The 23,440-nt window shown below is 49.3% G+C and overlaps 1 protein-coding gene across 3 annotated transcripts in view; it reads left to right on the top strand.

Moving 5' to 3' along the window:
* col18a1a (collagen type XVIII alpha 1 chain a) overlaps positions 1–20,431 on the top strand; it is a 307,944-nt gene extending 287,513 nt beyond the window's left edge. For all 3 annotated transcript variants that reach the window (XM_060827580.1, XM_060827578.1, XM_060827579.1), the window contains 10 exons: positions 1,312–1,355; positions 1,982–2,107; positions 3,571–3,712; positions 6,269–6,327; positions 7,067–7,195; positions 9,614–9,652; positions 10,397–10,738; positions 12,611–12,808; positions 14,871–14,986; positions 16,332–20,431. In XM_060827580.1, the coding sequence (XP_060683563.1) occupies positions 1,312–1,355; positions 1,982–2,107; positions 3,571–3,712; positions 6,269–6,327; positions 7,067–7,195; positions 9,614–9,652; positions 10,397–10,738; positions 12,611–12,808; positions 14,871–14,986; positions 16,332–16,545 (1,409 nt within the window). In that variant the 3' untranslated portion in view covers positions 16,546–20,431. The remainder of the gene's footprint in view (positions 1–1,311; positions 1,356–1,981; positions 2,108–3,570; positions 3,713–6,268; positions 6,328–7,066; positions 7,196–9,613; positions 9,653–10,396; positions 10,739–12,610; positions 12,809–14,870; positions 14,987–16,331) is intronic.
* The last annotated feature ends 3,009 nt before the right edge of the window (positions 20,432–23,440 follow it).

The raw sequence follows: 23,440 nt of genomic DNA on the forward strand, positions 1-23,440 counted from the left end.
CTGGCATGGACTGGGGGCTAGGTGCCAGCATGGACTGGGTGGGAAGGACCATTGTTCTGAACTTCTTAATTTCTTTATTTTCTGATTTATTCCTACAGTCCTCAATGCTAGACGTTTTATTTCTTTATTTTTTCCGAATAACTTGTACTGAAGAATCCGTACCCAGACACCTTTGTACCTAAGATGGTGCCATTAGTGATGACTTTTAACCTATCACTGTATTCATCTGAATACACGTGACAATAAAACTGATTCATTTCAATTCACTTGTGCCAGACTGCTATCCAACTGGAGACCTTGGGTGGCCGTTGTACTAGCAGTGGCTACCTCATCCCAGGGCGCTGATGAGCACATCCCAGTCATGCATTGTCTGGCAGCTCTCGGCAACCAGGATTGTTACCCCAGGGTCCTTGATACCAGAGAGGGGGGTGGCCTACCACTCGCCTGCTAAATCATACAAGATGCGGCAGACCCTCCCAAGAAAAGGGGAACAAACAGGTCTTGAGAGCTCTCCTGGTGACTCAGAACCTCCACAGGAAGTCAACACCCAGAGCCAAGCAGGGCAAAAAAATTCACTTGCAAAGTTTCCCTCCCAACCCCATCAGAGATTCAAAACGAGTCCAGATCTCACGGATCTAGCGATCCCCATCTTACCTCCTGTACAAGGTGGTTTCCACTGCAGTCCAGACTTTTTAAGTCATTTGCTCGCGGGGCTTCAGCCTCCTTAGTGAGGCCAGCATGTGCTGCACGTCCGTTGTCAAGGTGATGGTGAGCTTCGGCCATCTTGAACTGTCGCAGTCCACAGTGCCGTTCGAGAGGGAGTTCCAGCATTGTGACCCAGCAACACTGAAGGAATAGGGATGTAATTCCAAGTCAGGATGGTGAAACTTGCAGGTCGTGGTGTTCCCAAATATCTGCTGCCTTTGTCCTTCTAGATGGAAGTGCTCATGGATTTGGAGGGTGCTGTCTGAGGAGCTCGGGCGAGTTTCCGCAGAGCATCTTGTAGATGGTGCACACTGCTGCTACTGAGTGTCAGTAATGGGGGTTGTGGAAGGTGGTAGCAGAAGGTTAGGAAGATCAGGAAGGCCCTAGCCCCAGTTTCAGAGGCACCAGTTTATGCCAGTCCTCATAAGGCTTCCACTTGATGCATGTTGCTCCTGCGATTTGGAGTCACTGTGCTAGAGTCCAGTTCCGCTACTGGTTTCCTGAGGAGACCTCAGTCTGTGTTTTGACCTTCTTTTCAGGTGATATTGTGCCTTCAGTTTTGTATATTAACCAACTCTGACATGTCTCTGTGCTGCTCGGTTACAGGAACCATCCCACGTGAGGTATATGACTTCACCTCGTCTCTCAGAGTAAGTGTTGCTGTCTCCTTGCTCTCTCGGCAGTGAACTTGCCAGTGGTGCCAGAAACTCTGGCATCTATTGGGCACTCATTTCAAATTCTCACCCCTTTCTCTTCTGATGAAGAGCTCCTGAGAATGGTCAACGTTTTACCCCTCTGTCAGTCTCTGTAAGTGCCTGCAATGAGTCTTTGAGAATATCCTGGACAAAACCCAGGGAGAAAGGTCACAGGCAAGTTTACAAAAGCAATCTGAGATGGAGTGGGATTCAGACACCCAATGAGCCAACTCGACTCCCTCCTGAAGAAGGGTTACACCCAAAACGTTGCCTTCTCCACCTCCTGATGCTGCCTGGTTGCTGTGTTCCTCCAGCCTCCAGCTTGCCTTGTTTAGCCAGCAGTGGTATCTGAGACTTGGGGGCTGGTGGTCATGTGACATAACCGCCCTGGATGCGTGCTCCCAGAGTCGGCCAGCCAAGCATCACGTGCTCAGCATTGCCACCATCAGTTTTGGGGTTGCACTGCATGCTCTATGTACAGGTCTTGAGTCTCTTTCTGTTCCCTGTCCTCACCATTTTCTGTCTTCTCTTGTCTCCCTTCCCCCCCCCCCCCCCCCCCAACACCCCCACAATGCTGACAGGGTGCAAAAGGAGAAATGGGTGACGTGGGGCAGAAAGGAGAGAAGGGCGCACCAGGAGATGGCTATGGTTCCGGTGTAGCCGGGCCCCAGGGTCCTCCTGGGCCTCCGGGACCACCGGGTCTTCAGGTAAGAAGCTCCCAAGTGGTGGCCAGCGAGTGCCAGTGAAAAGATTCTCTCTCTCTGTCTTTTGCCAGAACATTCTTGCACGTTGTTGAGTTTGCAGATTGGCTCCAGAGACTATCCTCCCAACACCCCTGGTTCATCCTGGGCTCGGTGGGGAGTTGTTCTTAGGAAAGCAGGCAAAAGTATCCTTTGGAGAAAGGACGATGGCCAGAGAAGAGGCCCAAATTTATGTTAGGTCTCTGAGGTGTAGCCGCTCCTATGATGTGGCATTCCCAGGGCGAAGGGGTTTTACAGTGAGGACGGTTTGAGCAGTGGGCCTGTGCTTGCTGGTGTTCAGAGTAATGTACAAAGACCTGATTGAAACATGGAACTTTCAGGGATGGGGGGGGGGGTGAAATCACTGGGAGAGCAGATCCTGAGAGAGCGTGTTGACTCTCGTGGTGGAATCGAGAACGTGGGGGTGCAGTTTAACTGAGGGTTGTCACTCTTTGGAATTTTGTACCCCCCAGAGAGGGGTGGAGACTGGCTCGTTGAATCTATTCAAGGCAGCCTTGGCCAGATTGCTGATGGGCAAAGGGCGTTGGGGGTGATGAAGGGTTGAGGCAAGAAAATGGAGCTAAGGCCAAGAATCAGGTTGGCCACGACCATACGGTGGCACAGTGGTTAGCACTGCTGCCTCACAGCACCTGAGACCCGGGTTCAATTCCCAACTCAGGCGACTGACTGTGTGGAGTTTGCACGTTCTCCCCGTGTCTGCGTGGGTTTCCTCCGGGTGCTCCGGTTTCCTCCTACAGTCCAAAGATGTGCGGGTCAGGTGGATTGGCCATGCTAAATTGCCCATAGTGTTAGGTAAGGGGTAAAATGTAGGGGTATGGGTGGGTTGCGCTTCGGCGGGTCGGTGTGGACTTGTTGGGCCGAAGGGCCTGTTTCCATACTGTAAGTAATCTAATCTAATTATGTAATACGGAATGGGAGAACAGACTGAGAGGGCAAATAACTGACCCCAACTCCAATTTGGTATGAAAGACAACTCAGCCTGCAACTCCCACAAGTAGCAGTCTGATAATGAGCAGATCCTCTGTTTTAGAGATGTTTACTGAAGGAAAAATATTGGTCAGGACATTTGGGGTAACACGCATGTAGTAGTACCTTGGGGTCTTTTATACCTATCTGAGCGGTCAGACAGCCCCTCCGCTGAAATGCTGCACCTCCAGTGATACAACGCTATGTTTAACTGAGGTCCTCACACCACAGGAGTGGGACTGGATCCATTAGCTGAGGCAAAAACCAGACTGTTACCCAGGGTTGACACCTATGTATGGCCCTCCCTGTGTTTATTTGCAGATGTTGCAGGGTACAGGAGGCGGATTCTATACAAAATAATTTGATCACCTGAGGGGAAACGTTCTGGCCTTACACCCCACTGCCCGTTGTTGACTAACCATCCACCTCTCACCCTCCCCCAGGGACCGAAAGGAGACAGCATTGTTGGACCTAGAGGGTTACCAGGCAACGCGGGACCCCCTGGTTATGGGTATCCAGGTGCCCCTGGTCCTCCTGGGCCTCCCGGTCCCCCAGGAGTTTCTGCTTCAGGACACCACAGAACAAGTTGGTATCAAACCACCTCTCCCCCTCCCCTGCTCGATAAGTTCATCTTTGGAGTTGTGTCAGGTTGAACACAATGTGGTGGGCAGGGTTGGGATGGATTTGAGCGGAAAGCATTGTAATGGGCTGAGGTAGACTGTGATAGGGAAAGATGGGGAGGGAAGGGATAGAGACTGGGATAGGTAAGGGTGGGGAGGGAAGGGATAGAGACTGGGATAGGGAAAGATGGGGAGGGAAGGGATAGAGACTAGGATAGGTCAGGGTGGGGAGGGAAGGGATAGAGACTAGGATAGGTCAGGGTGGGGAGGGAAGGGGTAAAGACTGGGATAGGGAATGATGGGGAGGGAAGGGATAGAGACTAGGATAGGTCAGGGTGGGGAGGGAAGGAGTAGAGACTGGGATAGGGAAGGGGGGAAGGAAGGGGTAAAGACTGGGATAGGTCAGGGTGGGGAGGGAAGGAATAAAGACTGGGATAGGGAAAGATGGGGAGGGAAGGGGTAAAGACTGGGATAGGGAAAGATGGAGAGGGAAGGGGTAAAGACTGGGATAGGGAAAGATGGGGAGGGAAGGGGTAAAGATTGGGATAGGTCAGGGCAGGGAGGGAAGGGGTAAAGATTGGGATAGGTCAGGCCAGGGAGGGAAGGGGTAAAGACTGGGATAGGGAAAGATGGGGAGGGAAGGGGTAAAGATTGGGATAGGTCAGGATGGGGAGGGAAGGAGTAGAGACTGGGATAGGTCAGGGTGGGGATGGAAGGGGTAAAGATTGGGATAGGTCAGGCCAGGGAGGGAAGGGGTAAAGATTGGGATAGGTCAGGGTGGGGATGGAAGGGGTAAAGATTGGGATAGGTCAGGGTGGGGAGGGAAGGGGTAGAGACTGGGATAGGTCAGGGTGGGGAGGGAAGGAGTAGAGACTGGGATAGGTCAGGGTGGGGAAGGATGGGATGAAGGGTATTTTGGGGATGGGGAGATGTTTTTGGGAGATGAGGGTGTGAGAGAGTATTTCAGAGAGGTGGATGCAGGAGAGGGTTTTCTTGGAAGAGGGAGTAGAGAGCATTTGGGTGGGAGTAAAGATGATATTTTGGAGATGGGGTGGGTATTTTGGTGGTAGGTGCAGATAAGGTATTTACGTAGGGTGTGGAGAGAGGTTATTTGAGAGATGGACTCATGTTGTGACGTGGCTGTACACCAAGAACCAAGTGTGTGCTGGAAGTCAGTGTTTGAAAGAATGAGCACTCCCAGTGAGGGGTGAAGAGTGGGCACTCCCTGTGAGGGGTGAAGAATGGGCACTCCCAGTGAGGGGTGAAGAGTGGGCACTCCCAGTGAGGGGTGAAGAGTGGGCACTCCCCAGTGAGGGGTGAAGAGTGGGCACTCCCCAGTGAGGGGTGAAGAGTGGGCACTCCCTGTGAGGGGTGAAGAATGGGCACTCCCCAGTGAGGGGTGAAGAGTGGGCACTCCCCAGTGAGGGGTGAAGAATGGGCACTCCCTGTGAGGGGTGAAGAGTGGGCACTCCCCAGTGAGGGGTGAAGAATGGGCACTCCCCAGTGAGGGGTGAAGAATGGGCACTCCCTGTGAGGGGTGAAGAATGGGCACTCCCAGTGAGGGGTGAAGAATGGGCACTCCCCAGTGAGGGGTGAAGAGTGGGCACTCCCCAGTGAGGGGTGAAGAATGGGCACTCCCCAGTGAGGGGTGAAGAGTGGGCACTCCCCAGTGAGGGGTGAAGAATGGGCACTCCCAGTGAGGGGTGAGGAGTGGGCACTCCCCAGTGAGGATGCTGCTGGCGATGAAGCCAGTGTGTATGGAGGAGGACAGAGAGATTTATAAACTTGGTGCTGAGAATGAGAGTTCAGCTGGAAAATCGAATTCCAAACCAGTTAGTGAATCACTCTGACATGAGGGAAACCAGTCACTGGGATGGTGGTTATGGTTTGGATAAGTCAGTGTACAAGGCTGGTTCCATTAGCGTGATGTGGAATTAATCTCTCACTCTCTCTCTCTCTCACCCTCTTGCATTCTATCTCTCTTTTCTGCTTGGTCACTCTGTCTCACTCACACTTGCTCTCTCTCACTTGCTCTCTCACATCCTCTCACTCTTGTGTTTTTTTTACCCTCTTGTTTTCTCTTGCTCTCTCCCACTGTCTTTCTTATTCTCTCTCAATCTCTATCTCTCTCTCTCTATCTGTCTCTATTTATCTCTCTTTCACTGTCTCTCTCACTCACTCCCTCTCAATCTCTCTGTCTCTACCTCGCTCTATCTCTCTCACTGCCTCTGTCTCTCGCTATCTCTGTTTCTTACTCTCGCTGTCTCTGTTTCTCACTCTCGCTGTCTCTCACTGTCATTCTGTCTCTCACTGTCTTTCTGTCTCTGACTGCCTCTGTCTCTCTCTCTCTCTCTCTCTCTCTCGCTGTCTCTGTTTCATTGTCTCTGTCTCTCTCTCTCTCTCTCACACTGTCTCTCCATCTCTCACTGTCTCTGTTTCATTGTCTCTCTGTCTCTCACTGTCTCACTCTCCCTATCTGTCATGCTCTCTCTCGCTCTCTCTCTGTAACACTCTCTCATAGGCATCGTCGGACCACCAGGACCCCCTGGTCCCCCTGGCTCTGCAGCCTCAGCTTCTGGGGTAAGTGTGGGATCTTCAATCAGTCACAGTGCTGAGGAGGGGCTGGGGACTAGAGTCGATCTATTCACTCCCAGAGCATGGTCACATGTGTTCAGTTGGTTCAGACCTAGAAATGGGGGCCAGAAGGTGGGCCTGGGAATGAGCAGGTTGTGAAATAACTCCACAGAGGCCGGTCTCCTGTCACCAAGTCACCCTTCATTTACATTCGGAGAGCCTTTGACGCTGACCCAGTTCCCTCAGAGCCAGCTCTCAGAGTGAACAGACCCTGTGACACCCTGGTTATATCTGTCAGTCAGGGCTCCCTGATTGGACCAGATTAGCAGCCCCACTCTGGGAACTCAGACTCTATGAGGTTGACTGAGCTGGTATGCCCTTATCACTATAGGCCTGGTGATGGAGGCGGGGGGGGGGGGTGCTGCAGTGGTGGGGGGAAGGCTGATGATGGCTGGGGATGCAGGTGAGGTGGGAGGGGGGCAGCTGCTGAGTGGGACAGGGTTGGAAACACAGGTAAAGTTCACCATGGAAGGAGTGCTACACCCATTGGCTGGCAGGTACCATGGAGAGGTCAGTGGGTCAGATTGCTTTGTACACCTGGCTGAAGACACTGAGCCCTGGCGACCTGGCATTCATCCCAAGTGTAATAACCCCTGGAGTCACCATCGAAACGTCAAGCTGCAATCTTTGATTTATGTCGTGGTGTCTGTGGCATTCAATAGAAAGGCCTTTCTATGTCCCCCAGGTTACAGTGCTGCAGACCTATCAGACCATGCTGAGTATCTCTCGCAGCCTGCAGGAGGGAACATTGGCTTATGTCATGGAGCGTGGAGACTTGTATATCCGAGTCCGCGACGGCTGGCGTCAGGTTTATGTAAGTGTGCGTTTAGCATTCTCTTCCCGTGTTAGCACTGCACGAGAGTCAGGCAGTGACCATCCCCAACAGGAGATTATTGTCATCACTGAATCTCCCGCTACTATCATCCTGGGGCGGGGGGGGGCTACCATTGACTAGAAACTCAACTGGACTCATCACATAAACACAGTGGCTACAAGAGCAGTTCGGAGACGAGGAACACTATGATGGGGAACTCACCTCCTAACTCCCCAAAGCCTCTCCATCATCCACAAGGCACAAGTCCGGAGTGTGATGGAATGCTCCCCACTTGCCTGGATGGGTGCATCCCCAACAACACTCAGGAAGCTTGACATCATCCAGGGCAAAGCAACCCACTTGACTGGCACTACATTAGCATTCATTTAAACATTCACTCCTAGCACCGTTGATTCAGAGTGACAGCAAGGTGTACTATCTACATGATATACTGCAGCAACTCACTAAGACATCTTCCAAACCCACCACACTCAACGAGAAGGAAAGGGCAACAGATACATGGGAAGATCACCACTTGCAAGCTCCCCTCCAAGATCCCCAGGACCTGATCAGGTGTACCCAGAGCTCCATGGGAAGCTAGGAAAATGATTGCTGGGCCTCTTGCTGAGATATTTGTATCATCAGTAGTCACAGGTGAGGTGCCAGAAGACTGGAGGTTGGCCAACCTGGTGCCATTATTTAAGAAAGATGGTAAGGACAAGCCAGGACCAGTGAGCCTGACCTCAGTGGTGGGCAAGTTGTTGGAGGGAATCCTGAGGGACAGGATGTACATGTATTTGGAAAGGCAAGGACTGATTCAGGATAGTCAACATGGCTTTGTGCGTGGGAAATCATGTCTCATAAACTTGATTGAGTTTTTTGAAGAAGTAACAAAGAAGATTGATGAGGGCAGAGCAGTAGATGTGATCTATATGGACTTCACTAAGGCGTTCAACAAGGTTCCCCATGGGAGACTGATTAACAAGGTTAGATCTCATGGAATACAGGGAGAACTAGCCACTTGGATACAGAACTGGCTCAAAGGTAGAAGACAGAGGGTTGTTTTTCAGACTGGAGGCCTGTGACCAGTGGAGTGCCACAAGGATCGGTGCTGGGCCCTCTACTTTTTGTCATTTACATAAATGATTTGGATGCGAGCATATGAGGTACAGTTAGTAAGTTTGCAGATGACACCAAAATTGAAGGTGTAGTGGACAGCGAAGAAGGTTACCTCAGATTACAACGAGATCTTGATCAAATAGGCCGATGGGCTGAGAAATGGCAGATGAAGTTTAATTCATATAAATGCGATGTGCTGCATTTTGGGAAAGCAAATCTTAGCAGGACCTATGCACGTATTGGTCAGGTCCTGGGGAGTGTTGCTGAACAAAGAGACCTTGGAATGCAGGATCATAGTTTCTTGAAAGTGGAGTCGCCGGTAGATAGGATAGTGATGAAGGCGTTTGGTATGCTTTCCTTTATTGGTCAGAGTATTGAGTACAGGAGTTGGGAGGTCGTGTTGCGGCTGTACAGGACATTGGTTAGGCCACTGTTGGAATATTGTGTGCAATTCTGGTCTCCTTCCTATCGGAATTATGTTGTGAAACTTGAAAGGGTTCAGAAAAGATTTACAAGGATGTTGCCAGGGTTGGAGGATTTGAGCTACAGGGAGAGGCTGAATAGGCTGGGACTGTTTTCTCTGGAGCATCGGAGGCTGAGGGATGATCTTATACAAGTTTATAAAATCATGAGGGGCATGGATAGGATAAATAGACAAAGTCTTTTCCCTGGGGTGGAGGAATCTAGAACTAGAGGGCATAGATTTAGGGTGAGAGGGGAAAGATATAAAAGAGACCTAAGGGGCAACTTTTTCACACACAGGCTCATACCTGTATGGAATGAGCTGCCAGAGGATGTGGTGGAGGCTGGTACAATTGCAACGTTTAAGAGGCATTTGGATGGGTATATGAATAGGAAGGGTTTGGAGGGATATGGGCCGGGTGCTGGCAGGTGGGACTAGATTGGGTTGTGATATCTGGTCGGCATGGACGGGTTGGACCGAAGGGTCTGTTTCAGTGCTGTACATCTCTATGACTCTAAGCTCGTCACCATCCTGACTTGGAAATATATGGCTGTCCCTTCATTGTTGCGGAGTCAAAATCCTGGAATTCCCTTCCTAACGGCATTGTGGACTGGTGCAGCTCAGCATCAGTTGAGCACAGGCAACAAATCTCCCTCTGTCACGAAATAGTTTTCTCGAGAGTCTGGTCAGGAGTGGGGGAGGGGTGGTTTCTTTATAACTTTTTCACTGTCTTTTGGCCTCAGATTGTCCGATGGTGATGTGACATGAGTCAGTATTGCTTTCATTCCTGTTTTCGGTTCATGGTACATTGTGATGTGCTTTGTTTGTAATTACAGCTCGGGGAATACATTCCATACCACAGTACTGGAATAAATGTGAGTACAGCTTATCTCCTGGATTTCTCTGTGTATTTGTCACTGTACTATTTCCAGAAGTAACTTCTATTAAATGAAGCCATGATTTGTGTTTTTCCATACATCATTCATTCTCCGAAGTAAAAAAAAACATCTTGACTTTAGTTGAGGGATAAATATCAGTCAGGGCCCTTCAAAATATTGGGGTGCGGGATTTTTCTATCTAGCTGGAATGGGATCTTGGTTTTTGACATGGTGCTTAGTCCTTCATTTGTCTTAACTTTGTCTCTTATTGTTAATATATAATTTGTGTTATTAAATGGCCCTGTTTTCATGCCAACTTGTACATGTTTTACCGTACTTTCACAAATGCAAGTAATAATAAGTTTCCATCTGTAGTCTGATGTCTCGCCTGAGAGGTGACATCTCTGACAGTGCAGCCCTCCTGCAGTATTATACTGCAGGGTTGGCCAGGATATTCGTGCCCGGGTATAAACAGATGGATGATAATGGATCAGTGTCGGTTAGATGGCCTTCAGATTGGTTTCACGGGTCAGCACAACATTGAGGGCCGAAAGGCCTGTGCTGTGGTCCAACTGATGGTGGCGAGGGATTTGAAACCTTTGTCCTCCTGAGGGAAAGGGAGGATTGCTATCCACCCGTGCTACGCCTGGAAGCATTTCCCAGGGCTTGCAGGGTCAAAGCCGGGTAGCCATGTCACGACCTGTTTCTTTAACTGCCCCTAATGTGTTGCTCTGTTGCCAGGGGAACAACGTGGAAGCGGTGGGCTCTCCGCCCGTGGTGCAGTACTCGACAGACAGTGAATCCGCGCAGACCGTGGAGGGGGCAGCCCCAGACAGCGGGGCTCCTGAGCCCCGCACGGAGAGTCCCTGGGGCCCCGAGCACCGTCGGCCCGTGCACCATCGTCCGGAGACGCCGCCACTCAACTACCCGCGCCACCAGCAACCCCAGTCGGTCCCAAGATGGCTGACCACCTCTGCTCCGTCCCGCTCAGCAGTTCCTCCAAGGCACAGCCACCACGGCCTCTCCCATCGACCCCATGTGCCCCCCTCTGACCACGCTGAGAGCCTCCACGGAGTACCAATGGTAACTAGGTCCCTTCAGCACTTCCCCTGGCGAGCAGGAATGACCTGTATTGGCACTGGATGCCATCAAAGACCCTGCCAGTGTAAAGCTGGCCAGTGCCAATGTTTTTTCTCATCTGGAAAGATTGCTGCTCAGGTCCCTTTTAAACCTTGCCCCTCTCAGCCTAAACCTATGGTCCCTAGCTCCAGACACTCCCACCCTAGGGAAAAGACCTTGGCTATTCACCCTATCCATGCCCCTCATGATTTTATAAACCTCTATAAGGTCACCCCTCAGCCTCCAATGCTCCTGGGAAAGAAGTCCCAGCCTGTCCAATCTCTCCTTATAGTTCACACCCTCCAGTCTCAATAATGTTACTAATCTGGTTTAATAACATCCTTCCAATAGCATTGAGGGGCAGAGCTGTAATGCAGTGGAAATGTCCAAGTTGGTAAGGAAAGAGCTTGCATTGTATAGTGCCTACACCATCTCGGAACATGCCCCAAAGCAGCTTCCCAGTCAGTGAGGCGGTGTCACCGTTTATGAAGGAGAGGTGCAGCACAGCAACCATGCATTAGTGATGATGACTGAATAATCGAGGTAAAAACAAGGACTGCAGTTGCTGGAAACCAGAGTCTAGCTTAGAGTGGTGCTGGAAAAGCATAGCAGGTCAGGCAGCATCCGAGGAGCAGGAAAATCTCCTCGGATGCTGCCTGACTTGCTGTGCTTTTCCAGCACTATTCTAATCCTGACTGAATAATCTGTCATTCGGTGATGTTGGGGGGAATTTCATTATTGTTCATTCATGCGATATGGGTGTCGCCGGCCAGGGGTGAAATGAAGAAGGAGGGGAGATGGGGATGGAGTGATCTTAACTCCTTCCCGGGAGGTGGGTGTCACTGGCTGGGCCGCCATTTTGTTGCTCGTCCCTAATTGCCCTTGAGAAGGTAGTGGTGAGCTGCTGCCTTCAAGCTGCTGCAGATAAATGCTGTTAAGAAGGGAATACCAGGATTTTGACCCAGTGACATTGAGGGAAAGGTGATACATTTCCAAGCATGAGCCCAACCTTCCCGCAGCCAGTCATTTTAACATGGCATCCTGCTCACATGCCCACATGTCTGTCTTCGGTATGCTGCAATTAGATTATTGAGGAGATTAGATTACTTACAGTGTGGAAACAGGCCCTTCGGCCCAACCAGTCCACACCGACCCGCCGAAGCGCAACCCACCCATACCCCTACCCCTACATATACCCCTTACCTAACACTATGGGCAATTTAGCATGGCCAATTCACCTGACCCGCACATCTTTGGACTGTGGGAGGAAACCGGAGCACCCGGAGGAAACCCACGCAGACACGGGGAGAACGTGCAAACTCCACACAGTCAGTTGCCTGAGGTGGGAATTGAACCCAGGTCCCTGGCGCTGTGAGGCAGCAGTGCTAACCACTGTGCCACCGTGCCGCCCTAAGCCCAGTGAATCCCAACACAAACTGGAGGAACAAAATCTCATCTTCAGGCTGGGCACTTTACAATCTGCTGGGCTCAATATTGAGTTCAACACCTTCAGATTGTGAGCATTTCTTCCCTCTGCTTTAGCCTGTTGTCATGTCCTCTCTTCCGTCCCCCTATTCCACTGAGAAGGTCTGTCCTTTCAGGTTAGAGACCAAAGAACTGCAGATGCTGGGATCCAGAGTAGACCAGCAGGAGGCTGAAAGTCGCCTTGGGGTGGTGGGGTCACTGAGTTAAAGCAGGAGGCCCACAGCTGGCTCTTCCCAGGCAGCTTGGAATGGGAGGTCAGTGTGGGCCTCACTGACAGACCACTAAGGAATAGTGAACGGGAATGCTGGGAGGATTGGCTCTCGCACTGACACACTGTGCTTCTCCCTACAGCTTCACCTCATGGCTCTCAACACCCCTCTCACCGGCAACATGCAGGGGATCCGGGGGGTCGACTTCCAATGTTTCCAGCAGGCCCGGGGGGTGGGGCTGATGGGGACGTTCAGAGGCTTCCTCTCATCTAAGCTCCAGGACCTGTACAGCGTGGTGCGGCGGGCTGACAGACACTCGGTGCCCGTCGTAAACAGTAAGGTAAGGCCTTCCTGCGCATGGTTCGCCCATACACCGGGGCCAGAGGGACCCTCCAGGCAGTGCAGCACTGGGCGCTGGAGAGGGAAGGTCAGCAGGCACTGGAGCATTATAAACCAAAGCACAGTGTCTGACACAGAGTCACGTAAGGCCAGACTAACTCAGGTGGCCGTTGGCTTGGCCGCAGAGGTGGGTGTGAAGGCATCCTAAAGGAGCATGGTGAAACAGAGACACAGAGAGAGGTGTAGGGAGCAAACTCCAGAGATTGGCTAGGGGGAGCTGAAGACACTCATCAACGGGCTCAGAATCACACAGATGTCGCAGGATGGAAAGAGGCCATTCTGTCCATTCTATCTGCACCAGTTTGGCACATGAGCATTTTACAGCTCCATTCTTCTCTCCCTCTCTCTGTCTCTCTCTATCTCTCTCTCTGTCTCTCCCTCTCTCTGTCTCTCGCTGTCTCTCTCCCTCTCTCTCTGTCTCTCTCCCTCTCTCTCTGTCTCTCTCTCTCCCTCTCTCTCTCTCTCTCTCTCTCTCTCTCTCTCTCTCTCTCTCTCTCTCTCTCTCTGTGGATGAGTGCCATGCCTCTAGGAATTCCCTGGCTGTTCTCTGTTTGGCTTGCCCTATAATAGTAGTGTTGTCCCAGTCGAATTCATGTTGTTTGTCGTGTCTGTGTGTGTGTCTACTAAGGATAGCTGGTCGTGTCGTTTCGTGGCTAGTTGGTGTTCGTGGATGCGAGTTGTTAGCTGTCTTCCTGTTTGTCCTATGTAGTGTTTTGTGCAGTCCTTGCATGGGATTTTGTACACTACATTGGTTTTGCTCATGCTGGGTATCGGGTCCTTCGTTCTGGTGAGTTGTTGTCTGAGAGTGACTGTTGGTTTGTGTGCTGTTATGAGTCCTAGTGGACGCAGTAGTCTGGCTGTCAGTTCGGAAATGCTCCTGATGTATGGTAGTGTGGCTAGTCCTTTGGGTTGTGGCATGTCCTCGTTCCATTGTCTTTCCCTTAGGCATCTGTTGATGAAATTGCGTGGGTATCTGTTTTTGGTGAATACCTTGTATAGGTGTTCTTCTTCCTCTTTTTGCAGTTCTGGTGTGCTGCAGTGTGTTGTGGCCCTTTTGAATAGCGTCCTGATGCAACTTCGTTTGTGTGTGTTGGGTGGTTGCTTCATAGTTCAGGACTTGGTCTGTGTGTGTGACTTTTCTGTATACCTTCGTGGTGAATTCTCCATTCGGTGTTCTCTGTACTATCACGTCCAGGAATGGGAGCTGGTTGTCCTTTTCTTCCTCTCTCGTGAATCGGATTCCTGTGAGTGTGGCGTTGATGATCCGGTGTGTGTTCTCTATTTCTGTGTTTTTAATGATTACAAAGGTGTCGTCCACATATCTGACCCAGAGTTTGGGTTGTATTTGCGGTAAGACTGTTTGTTCTAACCTTTGCATTACCGCTTCTGCTATGAGTCCGGAGATCGGTGAGCCCATGGGTGTTCCATTGATTTGTTCATATATCTGGTTGTTGAATGTGAAGTGTATTGTGAGGCACAGGTCCAGTAGTTTGAGTATGCCGTCTTTGTTAATAGGTTCAGCGTCCTGTTGTCTGTTCTGTATGTTCAGCAGGTTGGATATTGTTTCTCTGGCTAGGGTTTTGTCGATAGAGTTGAACAGTGCCGTTACATTGAATGAGACCATGGTTTCTTCCTTGTCTATGTGTATATACATGTGCAAACTCCACACAGACAGATGCCCAAGGTTGGATTCAAACCAGGGTCCCTAGCGCTGTGAGGCAGCAGTACTAACCACTGAGTCACTGTGCCAGTATAGGACCAGAATTAGGCCATTTGGCCCATTCAGTCTGCTCTGCCATTCGATCATGGCTGACATGAATGAATGCAGTGACCATTGACCGCTGGGAACCCATGAACTCTCGGGGAGTGGCAGGGTTGGGTGTGGTCTGACTGAACGCACCGCCTCACCGAGCAATTCAACATCTCCAGCACGCTCACTGTTAATGTTAGGAGATACGAGGCAGGAATGAATGTGTGTTGAAATCTCGCTCTTTGTCCTTTAGGGGCAGGTGCTGTTTGATAGTTGGAGCTCGCTCTTCTCTGGGTCTCAGGCTCGTATCAAACCCAACACCCCCATCTACTCCTTTGACGGCAGAGATGTGCTTCAAGACCATGCCTGGTAGGTGAAAGCAGCCTTTAGTTCATGCATCACTGTTAAGGTGGGAAAATACCTCGCGGCTCTACAGAGTGGTGGGAGGGAAAAGTACTGGAGACGATACCAAAGGAGTAAATGCTGGGAGGAACAGAGCAGAAACCTGGGCTTTAAGGAGAAGGTGTTTAGGAGAGGAAATTCCAGAATAGCCCCCCACCATGGCCAAAGGCTGGGAGGGAGAGTACAATGTTGTGCATGAGGTCAGAGGGCAGTAGTTATGGCTTGCATGGAAATAGCATTTTACATGCAGCCAGGGACGCTCCCAAAGTGCAGTGTAGTCACTCTTAGATCAGAGACAGAGGCTCTGGGTTCAATTCCCTCTCCAGAGCTGAGCGCAAAGACTGAGCACGTCTTAAACACAGAGTGAAGGGTAAATACAGACCTGGGAAACGATTGGTGGAGATCCCACCCTTTCGGCAAATAGTTCCGTTCATCCCCCTGAGAGGGAAGGCATGTCCTTCGTTGAGCGCCTCATTCCAAAAGACGGTCCATCTGACGCCGCAGCCCTCCCGCGGTACTATACCAGCATTGTCGGCCCAAACATCCCACTCCAATCCCCAGAGTGGGGCTTGAACCCATATCCCTCTGACAGGGGTGAGGCTGCTTTACACTGGGCTACAGCTCAGTGACAGGCTGGCGCCAGGAACGGAGAGCTTGAGTTATACGGATAGGCTGGGTCTTCTCTCACTGGACAAAAGTGAGGACTGCAGATGCTGGAGATCAGAGTCTGGATTAGAGTGGTGCTGGAAAAGCGCAGCAGGTCAGGCAGCATCTGAGGAGCAGGAAAAATCTGTGTCTCGAAACGTCGATTGTCCTACTCCTCGGATGCTGCCTGACCTGCTGTGCTTTTCCAGCACCACTCTAATCCAGACTCTTTTTCTCACTGGAGCTTAGGAGGTCAAGGGGTGACCTTATTGAGGTTTATAAAATCATGATGGGTAAACATAAGGTGAAAGGCTGGTATCTTTTCCCTAGAATGGGGGATTTCAAGACTGGGGGTGTATTTTTAAGGTGAGAAGCGAAAGATTTATTTTACACAGAATGAACTTCCAGAGGAAGTGGTGTTTGCACGTACAGTTACAACATTTGGATAAGTTCATGAATGAGAAAGGTTTGGAGGGGCATGGGCCAAGTACAGGCATTTGGGAGTAGTTTAGTTTGGGATAATAGTAGGCATGGACCGGTGGGACCGAAGGGCCTGTTTCCATGCTGTACAACTCTATGATAGATTCTCACTTCCTTGGATCTTGTTTCATTGACAGATTTTTTTCTATCTGTGTCTTTCCTGTCCTCCCTTTCCCTGATGCCTAAGGCCTGAGAAGTTCATCTGGCATGGATCGGATTCCAGGGGCCGGCGCCTGTCACAGAGTTACTGTGAAGCCTGGAGGGAAGCCCAGGACAACAAAGTGGGAATGGCGTCGTCCCTGCTGAGCGGCCAACTCCTCGAACAGAGGCCTAGCCCCTGCTCCCATTCCTACATTATCTTGTGCATCGAGAACAGCTACCTGCCTCACACCCGAAAGTAAGCAGACCTCTTTCACCGCCTCCCCCACCCACCCACCGTAAGAGAACACTGATCGCCCTCTCCGCCCCAGGTGACCGAGGTCATTATTTTTTGAAAAAAATGTACTGTTGTAACTTTTCGGAACGATTTGAGCAGGGTAAAATAGAAGAGAAGAGCAGAAAAGGCCAAAGAGATCGGTTTCGAGTTAATCATTGAGATAACGTCACGATGATGACCCAGCATGCACTGGGAAGGACCTGGAGGCACCTCACCTAATGCAGATCTCCACTGTGTACATGTAACGTTTAATATTTGTTTATGGAATGTTTGTGCGTGCAAGTGTTTTTTTTTATTTACTTACTTCCGAAAGTTAATCTTGTTTCCTCGGATTCCTCAGTAGTTGGCTCTTTTCTCTGTCATTATCATTCAAATCATGCTTTTTCTTTCCTTTGTCCCTCCCAAAATTGCAACTATATATTTCTACCGGCACTCTTTCGTTTAAAACAAAAAGATTGGTTGAAAGTCACAATTACAGATGAGCATGTTCCTCTTTTCTTTTGCCTCTTAACCACGCACACAAGATGGTGTGTGAGGCGAGACCGAGCCTCACTTTCCCAACCGGGCCTCGCTATGCGTTGTCGGTTCCCACTCACCCTGAGGCTGCTCCGTTATCAGAAGGCACGCACAACTGTGCAGTCTTTCACCGGAGTTTGATTTGCTGAGGGCAGAGGGAGGCGAAGGGACATTAAAGATGGCGTTTCGTTGGCAATTGGGCCACAATTGCTTGGCCTCTCCCATCCCCACTCCCTCAGTTTTGAAAAGCAAGTTGTGTGGAGGGGGAGTTTGGAAAAGCTCCTCATTTTGTCTGTTATCGGACAGCCCTGGGAACAGGGTGGAGACTTTGTCCTGGACTTGACTCATTTAATCAGCCCATTTGCACCTCTAGCGCTGAATGGATGGTGATGGTGGTTAGAGATTGGGGTGATGCAGTTAGATACTCCTGGGATGAGCGGGAAATGGAATCAAGGAGAGAGTTAGACAACTAGAGAAAAAAAGGATAACAATGACCACAAATGGACAGAAGTGGGAGTTATTTAAGGCTAGCTGACGTCCATTCAAAAAAGTATGTAGCCATTATAGCAGAGTTTGTCTATCAAAAAATAAGAGGAAATTCCAGCCTTATTCTTTGCAGCATACAATAGAGCCTTGGACGCAACATCTAAAGTCTTACATCCATGGACTGCAATATGGATTTATGTTGGAAGTCACCAGAGAGGTCTTTCTACTATGATCGTCCCATTATAAGGAGGTAATAGAGCTCTTTATGAGAAACCTCCAGACCTGCAAAAATGCCAGTCGGTCACAGTGGCAGATGTTGAGATGTTCCCACTAGGACTCGGTGCCTGAATTTTAACAGATGGCTATCACAATTCACACCGGACAATGAGAGCTCCGCCCAGACTGATTCTTGGAGATTCACGTCTATTCAATGGGATTGCGGTTTAATGCACAAGATAATGCTAAATTCCAGAGAGGCTTGAGAGGTGATGAATTGTTAGAAACTTAGAACACGGACAGGAGCCTTGCGTCCAATATTTCTCCTTATTTTTGGTCGATTGTGTTTTACTGAACCACCCCTCTGTGTGAAACCATTTCTCTGTATCCCCATTCTCCCAATTCATTTGAATTGATGAGAATTTTGTAAAGGTGGAGTATTTGTGAAGAATGTTCCTCATTATGTTCTTAATCCTCCTCAGCACCCAAGATGTTTCCATTCGTGAATGCCTAGTTTCCTTCGGTTTTTCTTCCCCCCCTCACGTGTGTTTCTAATATATTGGACGGCTGATATTTGAAAACTCAAAATGCGTCACCCAAGTTAGAAATAACTTGCCAGTAAAGTTTTGCTAAAACGAGAACATCTGCCGTGCTAATTGGCCAGCACTGCACAACAACGGAGGAATGTTCCAGAAGTTTGTCACTGTTTGTAGCCTTCAACTGTGTGGCAGAAGTTCCTGGTCAGTGCACAAGCTAGTCAGCTTCCATGCAAACCTGCTACAGCTCCTAAAAGCCAGGGTGCAGTGAAGAGACAGTCATGTTATGGTCATGTAGATATTATTATAGCTCTAGTAATCAGAAGGAGTTCACATCCCAGGCTTTGAGAAATTGAAACTCGGTTTTAAAAGGAGAATTAGGAATCTCGAAGTCAAAATGTTGGTCTCAGCAACAACATTTATTAAAAGAAATCCACCATTCTCCCCTGGGTCTGGCCTACATACAGCACTGATCCCACAACTGGTAGGCCATACAAAGCAAAATACTGCAGATGCTGGAAATGCGAAAGGAAAACAGATGCTGCCAGACCTGCTGAATATTTCCACAGAGTGAGAAAAACAGAATTAAGTCCAGTATGATCCCTCTCCGTGATGTAACTCTGTTTCTCTCTCCACAGATACGGCCAGATCTGCTGAGTTATTCCAGTACTCCGTCTCTTTATTTTTACTTCAGATTTCCCCAGACGCTGCAAGATTCTGCGTTTATTTCAATGTTTTGACAGAACTGGTTGCTTCTTAACCGTCCCCTGTTGAACTTAAACTCTGTAGCTGTGCATAAAATGGTGGTCGATGTTGAAAATGAAGTTGGCGTTTGCGCAGTTTCTGTCGAACAGGTCGCTCTTTTTTTCATTAAGTGGGCACATTTTAGCAAGGAAAGTTTACACTATTTGGGAAAACAAGGAGGTGAGTTTTTTTTTAACCTCTTTGGCACCCCAGCTCCCACCCTCGGCCTGGTCTGATTACTTCAATGGTTGAGAAGGGGGGGGGGGGGGTGTCGGTTAGCTCAGGTGGCTGGTTTGCAATACAAGGTCATGCCAATTCCTCACACTGGCTGAGGTTACCATTGTAGATCCCACCCTTTCCCCTCAGCTTGAGCTCACCGTCCATTGTCTCTCTTCTAATGAACCCCATTGCCCTCTGGGACAATGGTGACCATACCTTGGTCTATATTGGGTCACTTGTGCCCATGAATGACCATGAGTCATGCCTAAGTTGGGCCAGTGGTTGGCTCTGAAACTCTGTTCCCAATCACATGATCTACTCTATCCAATCACATGATCTACTCAGACTCCCACACTCTTGCCCCTGACCACCCTTGCCCTGGTCGCTGACCTTCCAAGACCAATAAAAGAATGTTCCTCATCCAGTCGCCTGATCCCTCACAATCGGTCGCCAGCTCTTGCTCCCCCATGTCTGGTCACTGAAACAAAAACGCTCCAGGAATTTTTCTCTCAAACAGGATGATGTTTTCTCCAGAACTGCTCTCAGTAACGTGCTGGAGATTTTGCCATCAAACCCTAGAGACCCCACACCAACCAGCCTGTCCAAGAGCTGGTCGGGTGGGTGTATTTGCTCATCTGCAGCCCTGACACAGTCTGGTTATGTTCCCGTTCCAACGTGTACAAAGCAGGAACAGTTCAATCTTTGAATCTTGTGTTGGGTGAATGAATTACGTATTGGCACACGCGGCAAATGAAAACATAAGTTCTTTGGAAATCCCAGCTGAAAATTAAGAAATCTGAAGCTTTCCCCCTTTGCAATCGAAGCAATTTTGTTTTTCTGTTACTTAAGGAAACTGCCCCCAGTGTCCAGCTTCAGCCCACTTGGCACTGATTCCACTTAGGCCCCAGTTACCTCGGGTCATTACAGGGACATGGTTTGTATTCCAGCTGATCTAGCGAAGTGAGTGCCTGCACTGAATGCAACATTTAATCTTTCAACAGTACTTACTAACAGTAAAGGTGCTACAATTAAAACCTGTGAACGTAAGCGGGCACATTCTGTAGCTTTCTGTAACCTTGATGTTCAGTAAACACTTCTTACAAAATACTGAATAAAGATTATAAAGCCCTCTTATCTCTTGCTGGCTTTGTTTTGAGTGGACGTATTTGTTAGGAGCTATCTGTTATTTGGCCCTGATTGATTCTTGTTTTGTGTTATGCGTGTGGCTGCTTTAGAAAACAGGATCTATATCGGCAAACTTTATTTGTTTTTGTAACAATATTGTGCACGTTCCTTATATATACTAAAAGACAATTAACCCAATCTCTAGCAACGTGCTGACTGATGCCACAGTGTAGGACTGAAGGAGTGCTGCATGGTCAGAGGTGCTGAGTTTTAGATAAAACACAAAACTGAAGGCTTTACTTATCACGTGGGTTGTAAGAAAATATAAAGTAGGAATGGTTCTCCATTATTTATTCCTCCAACAACGTCTTCAAAACCGATTATATACTACATAATTTCAGCCCAGTTCTGGCCAACACGTTTTCGAAAGAGAGGAGGTTCCTCGAGCAGATTGACAAGGATGGATCCAGGGACGAGGGATTTAGACACAAGGTTAGGTTTGAGAAGCTGGAGTTGTTCTCCTTTGAGCAAAGGGGATGGAGGTGAATGAGATTATTAGAACCCAAGACGAGGAGCAGCAGTAGGCACTTCAGCCCCTCGAGCATGCTCCACCATTTTATACAATCATGGCTGATCTCAACTCGGCCTCAATTCCACATTCCTCCCCTTCAACTTAATGCAAATTAAAACTTGGTCTTTCTCCTCCTGAAACTTACTCAATGTCCCGGCATCCACTGAACTCTGGGGTAGTGAATTCCACAGATTCACGCTCCTTAGAAAGGTAATTCCTCTGTTTATCATCTGCGACCCCTCATCCTAAAACTATGACCGCTCATTCTGGCTTGCCCCATGAGGAAATATCCTCCCTGCATCTGCTTTATTGATCCTCTTCAGCAACGTATATACCTCGATTACATCGCCCCTCAGTTTTCTAAACTCTGGAGAGTAGATTATGTAAAGTAAATAAGGAACAGCTGTAGGACACCGGTTTGGGTCAGAGGTGCAGGTCATGTGGGGGAAGCGTGAGAAAGGTGTTTGTCTGCAGTAACCTGGAGCTTGCTGTATAAGAGCTGAATGTGGAGACAATCAATATTTTCAGATGGAAATGGGTGTTTGAGGGGCATAAAGCTATGAAAGGTAGGGTATGGGAGTGGGGGAGCGCTGTGCCAATGGCTTCCCTCTGTGCAACGATTGGAGAATCAATGTGTTTTTTTTTAATTAGGAGGGAAGGAACATGTGGCCAGTTTGTACAGAGTAACATCCCAGAAGCAACAATGAGATAAAGAGCAGAGCTTATGTTTTGAGTGACATTGCCTGAGGGAGAAATACCGACCAGAACACCATAGAGAAGACTCTACTCTCTAAAGGGGAACGGTCAGTCTTGCAGCGAAAGTCACTTTAATGTTGCAGCTTGAAGAGTGAGATCCAGATTGAAACCACGGCTGCCTTTCCACAAGTAGGATATCCAGCTCAAAGCGTCTGGCCCCCACAGAATAGTTGGCAAGCCAGCTATTGGCTGTGTTGAATCACCCCTGCCACCACACTTTTATTTACACCAGCTTCACCCGTTCAGCATGAGTCTTTGCCCCTGGACATCAGGCCGGTCACTGGACACAGCAGAGGTGTGGCAGGGACATGAGCTACCATTGTAGGCAGCCACTCGATGGGTTTACCACAGCATTTGCCCTGCTGCGCCAGCTCTCAGTGAAAGGTTATTTGGAAAACGCCGACGCTGTCGGGCGAACGATGCCAACTTTCACACAGCAAGGCCCGACCCACGGCATGTGCAGTAGCTGGGCCGTATTTTCTGGGGCTGTTGGTTGAGGGAGCAGTATTGGGCTGGGACAATGGAGGAACTCCATACTTCCATCTGTGTGCTTCAGGCAGGCTGACGGAAGTCAGAAGCCGACATTGCAGCAGATTGGCAATGATCTACAGGGGTTGGGAAGCGTTCTCTGCGCTAACTGAACAGGCTTATTAGCTGGAAGGCAGCGTAGATTCTGTTGTTTATGTGGAATTCCAAAAGCTAGACTGGTCCAACAGCAGCATAAGGCTCCAGAGAGTCGCCAGGACCTGGGGGAATAAAGGAAGAGGTCATTCAGTCCCTGCAGCCTCTTATACCACTTGGTGAGACCAGTTTGAACATCTCAAGTTTATCAGGTGTGGTCAAAGATCTAGCTTCACTGGGCGCTCCTGCAGATCTGAAAACAAGCAGGAAAGGGAAGGGGTTCAGCTGGGGGGGTTTAAGGTGCAGCATTCAAATGATTCAGAGGTCTTCCTCCAAAGCTGTCCTCATGCAATAATCATGAGTGTGTTAGAGAGACAAAAGGAAGACCAGTTACAGTGATGTAGTAATCCATACAACCATAGAAAATAGGTGGCATGGTAGCTCAGTGGTTCGCACTGTTGTCTCACAGTGTCAGGGACCCGGGTTCAATTCCAGCCTCGGGCGAATGTGGAGTTTGCACATTCTCTCCATGTCTGCTTGGGTTTCCTCCGGGTGCTCTGGTTTCCTCCCACAGTCCAAAGATGTGCAGGCCAGGATGGATTGGCCATGCTAAATTGGCCATAGTGTCCAGGCTGGGTGGGTTAGTCATGGGAAATGCAGGGTTACAGAGATAAAGTAGGGGGATGGGTCCGAATGGGATACTCTTCAGAGGGTCAGTGTGGACTTGATGGGCCGAACGGCCTGCTTCCACACCGTAGGAATTCGCTGAAAAGTTCTGGCATAGAATGAAGATGCTGTGCCTGTTTTGATACCCACAATTAACCGCGTGATAATGACCATAAGACATAGGAGCTGAAGTAGGCCATTCAGTGAGTTTGTGGCTGATCTGTTCATCCTCAACTCCACTTTCCCATATTTCCGCCAAAACCCTTGATGCCCCTTCCTGATTAAAACTCTATCTACTTCAGTATTGAATTATACAGCTCTCTGCAGCAAAGACATCCACAGATTAACAACCATCTGAGAGAAGAAATTCCTCCTCCTTTCTTCTTCAATGTGTAACCCCTTAT

Source organism: Hemiscyllium ocellatum, chromosome 7 (genome assembly GCF_020745735.1).
Source record: "Hemiscyllium ocellatum isolate sHemOce1 chromosome 7, sHemOce1.pat.X.cur, whole genome shotgun sequence".
NCBI lineage: Eukaryota > Metazoa > Chordata > Chondrichthyes > Orectolobiformes > Hemiscylliidae > Hemiscyllium > Hemiscyllium ocellatum.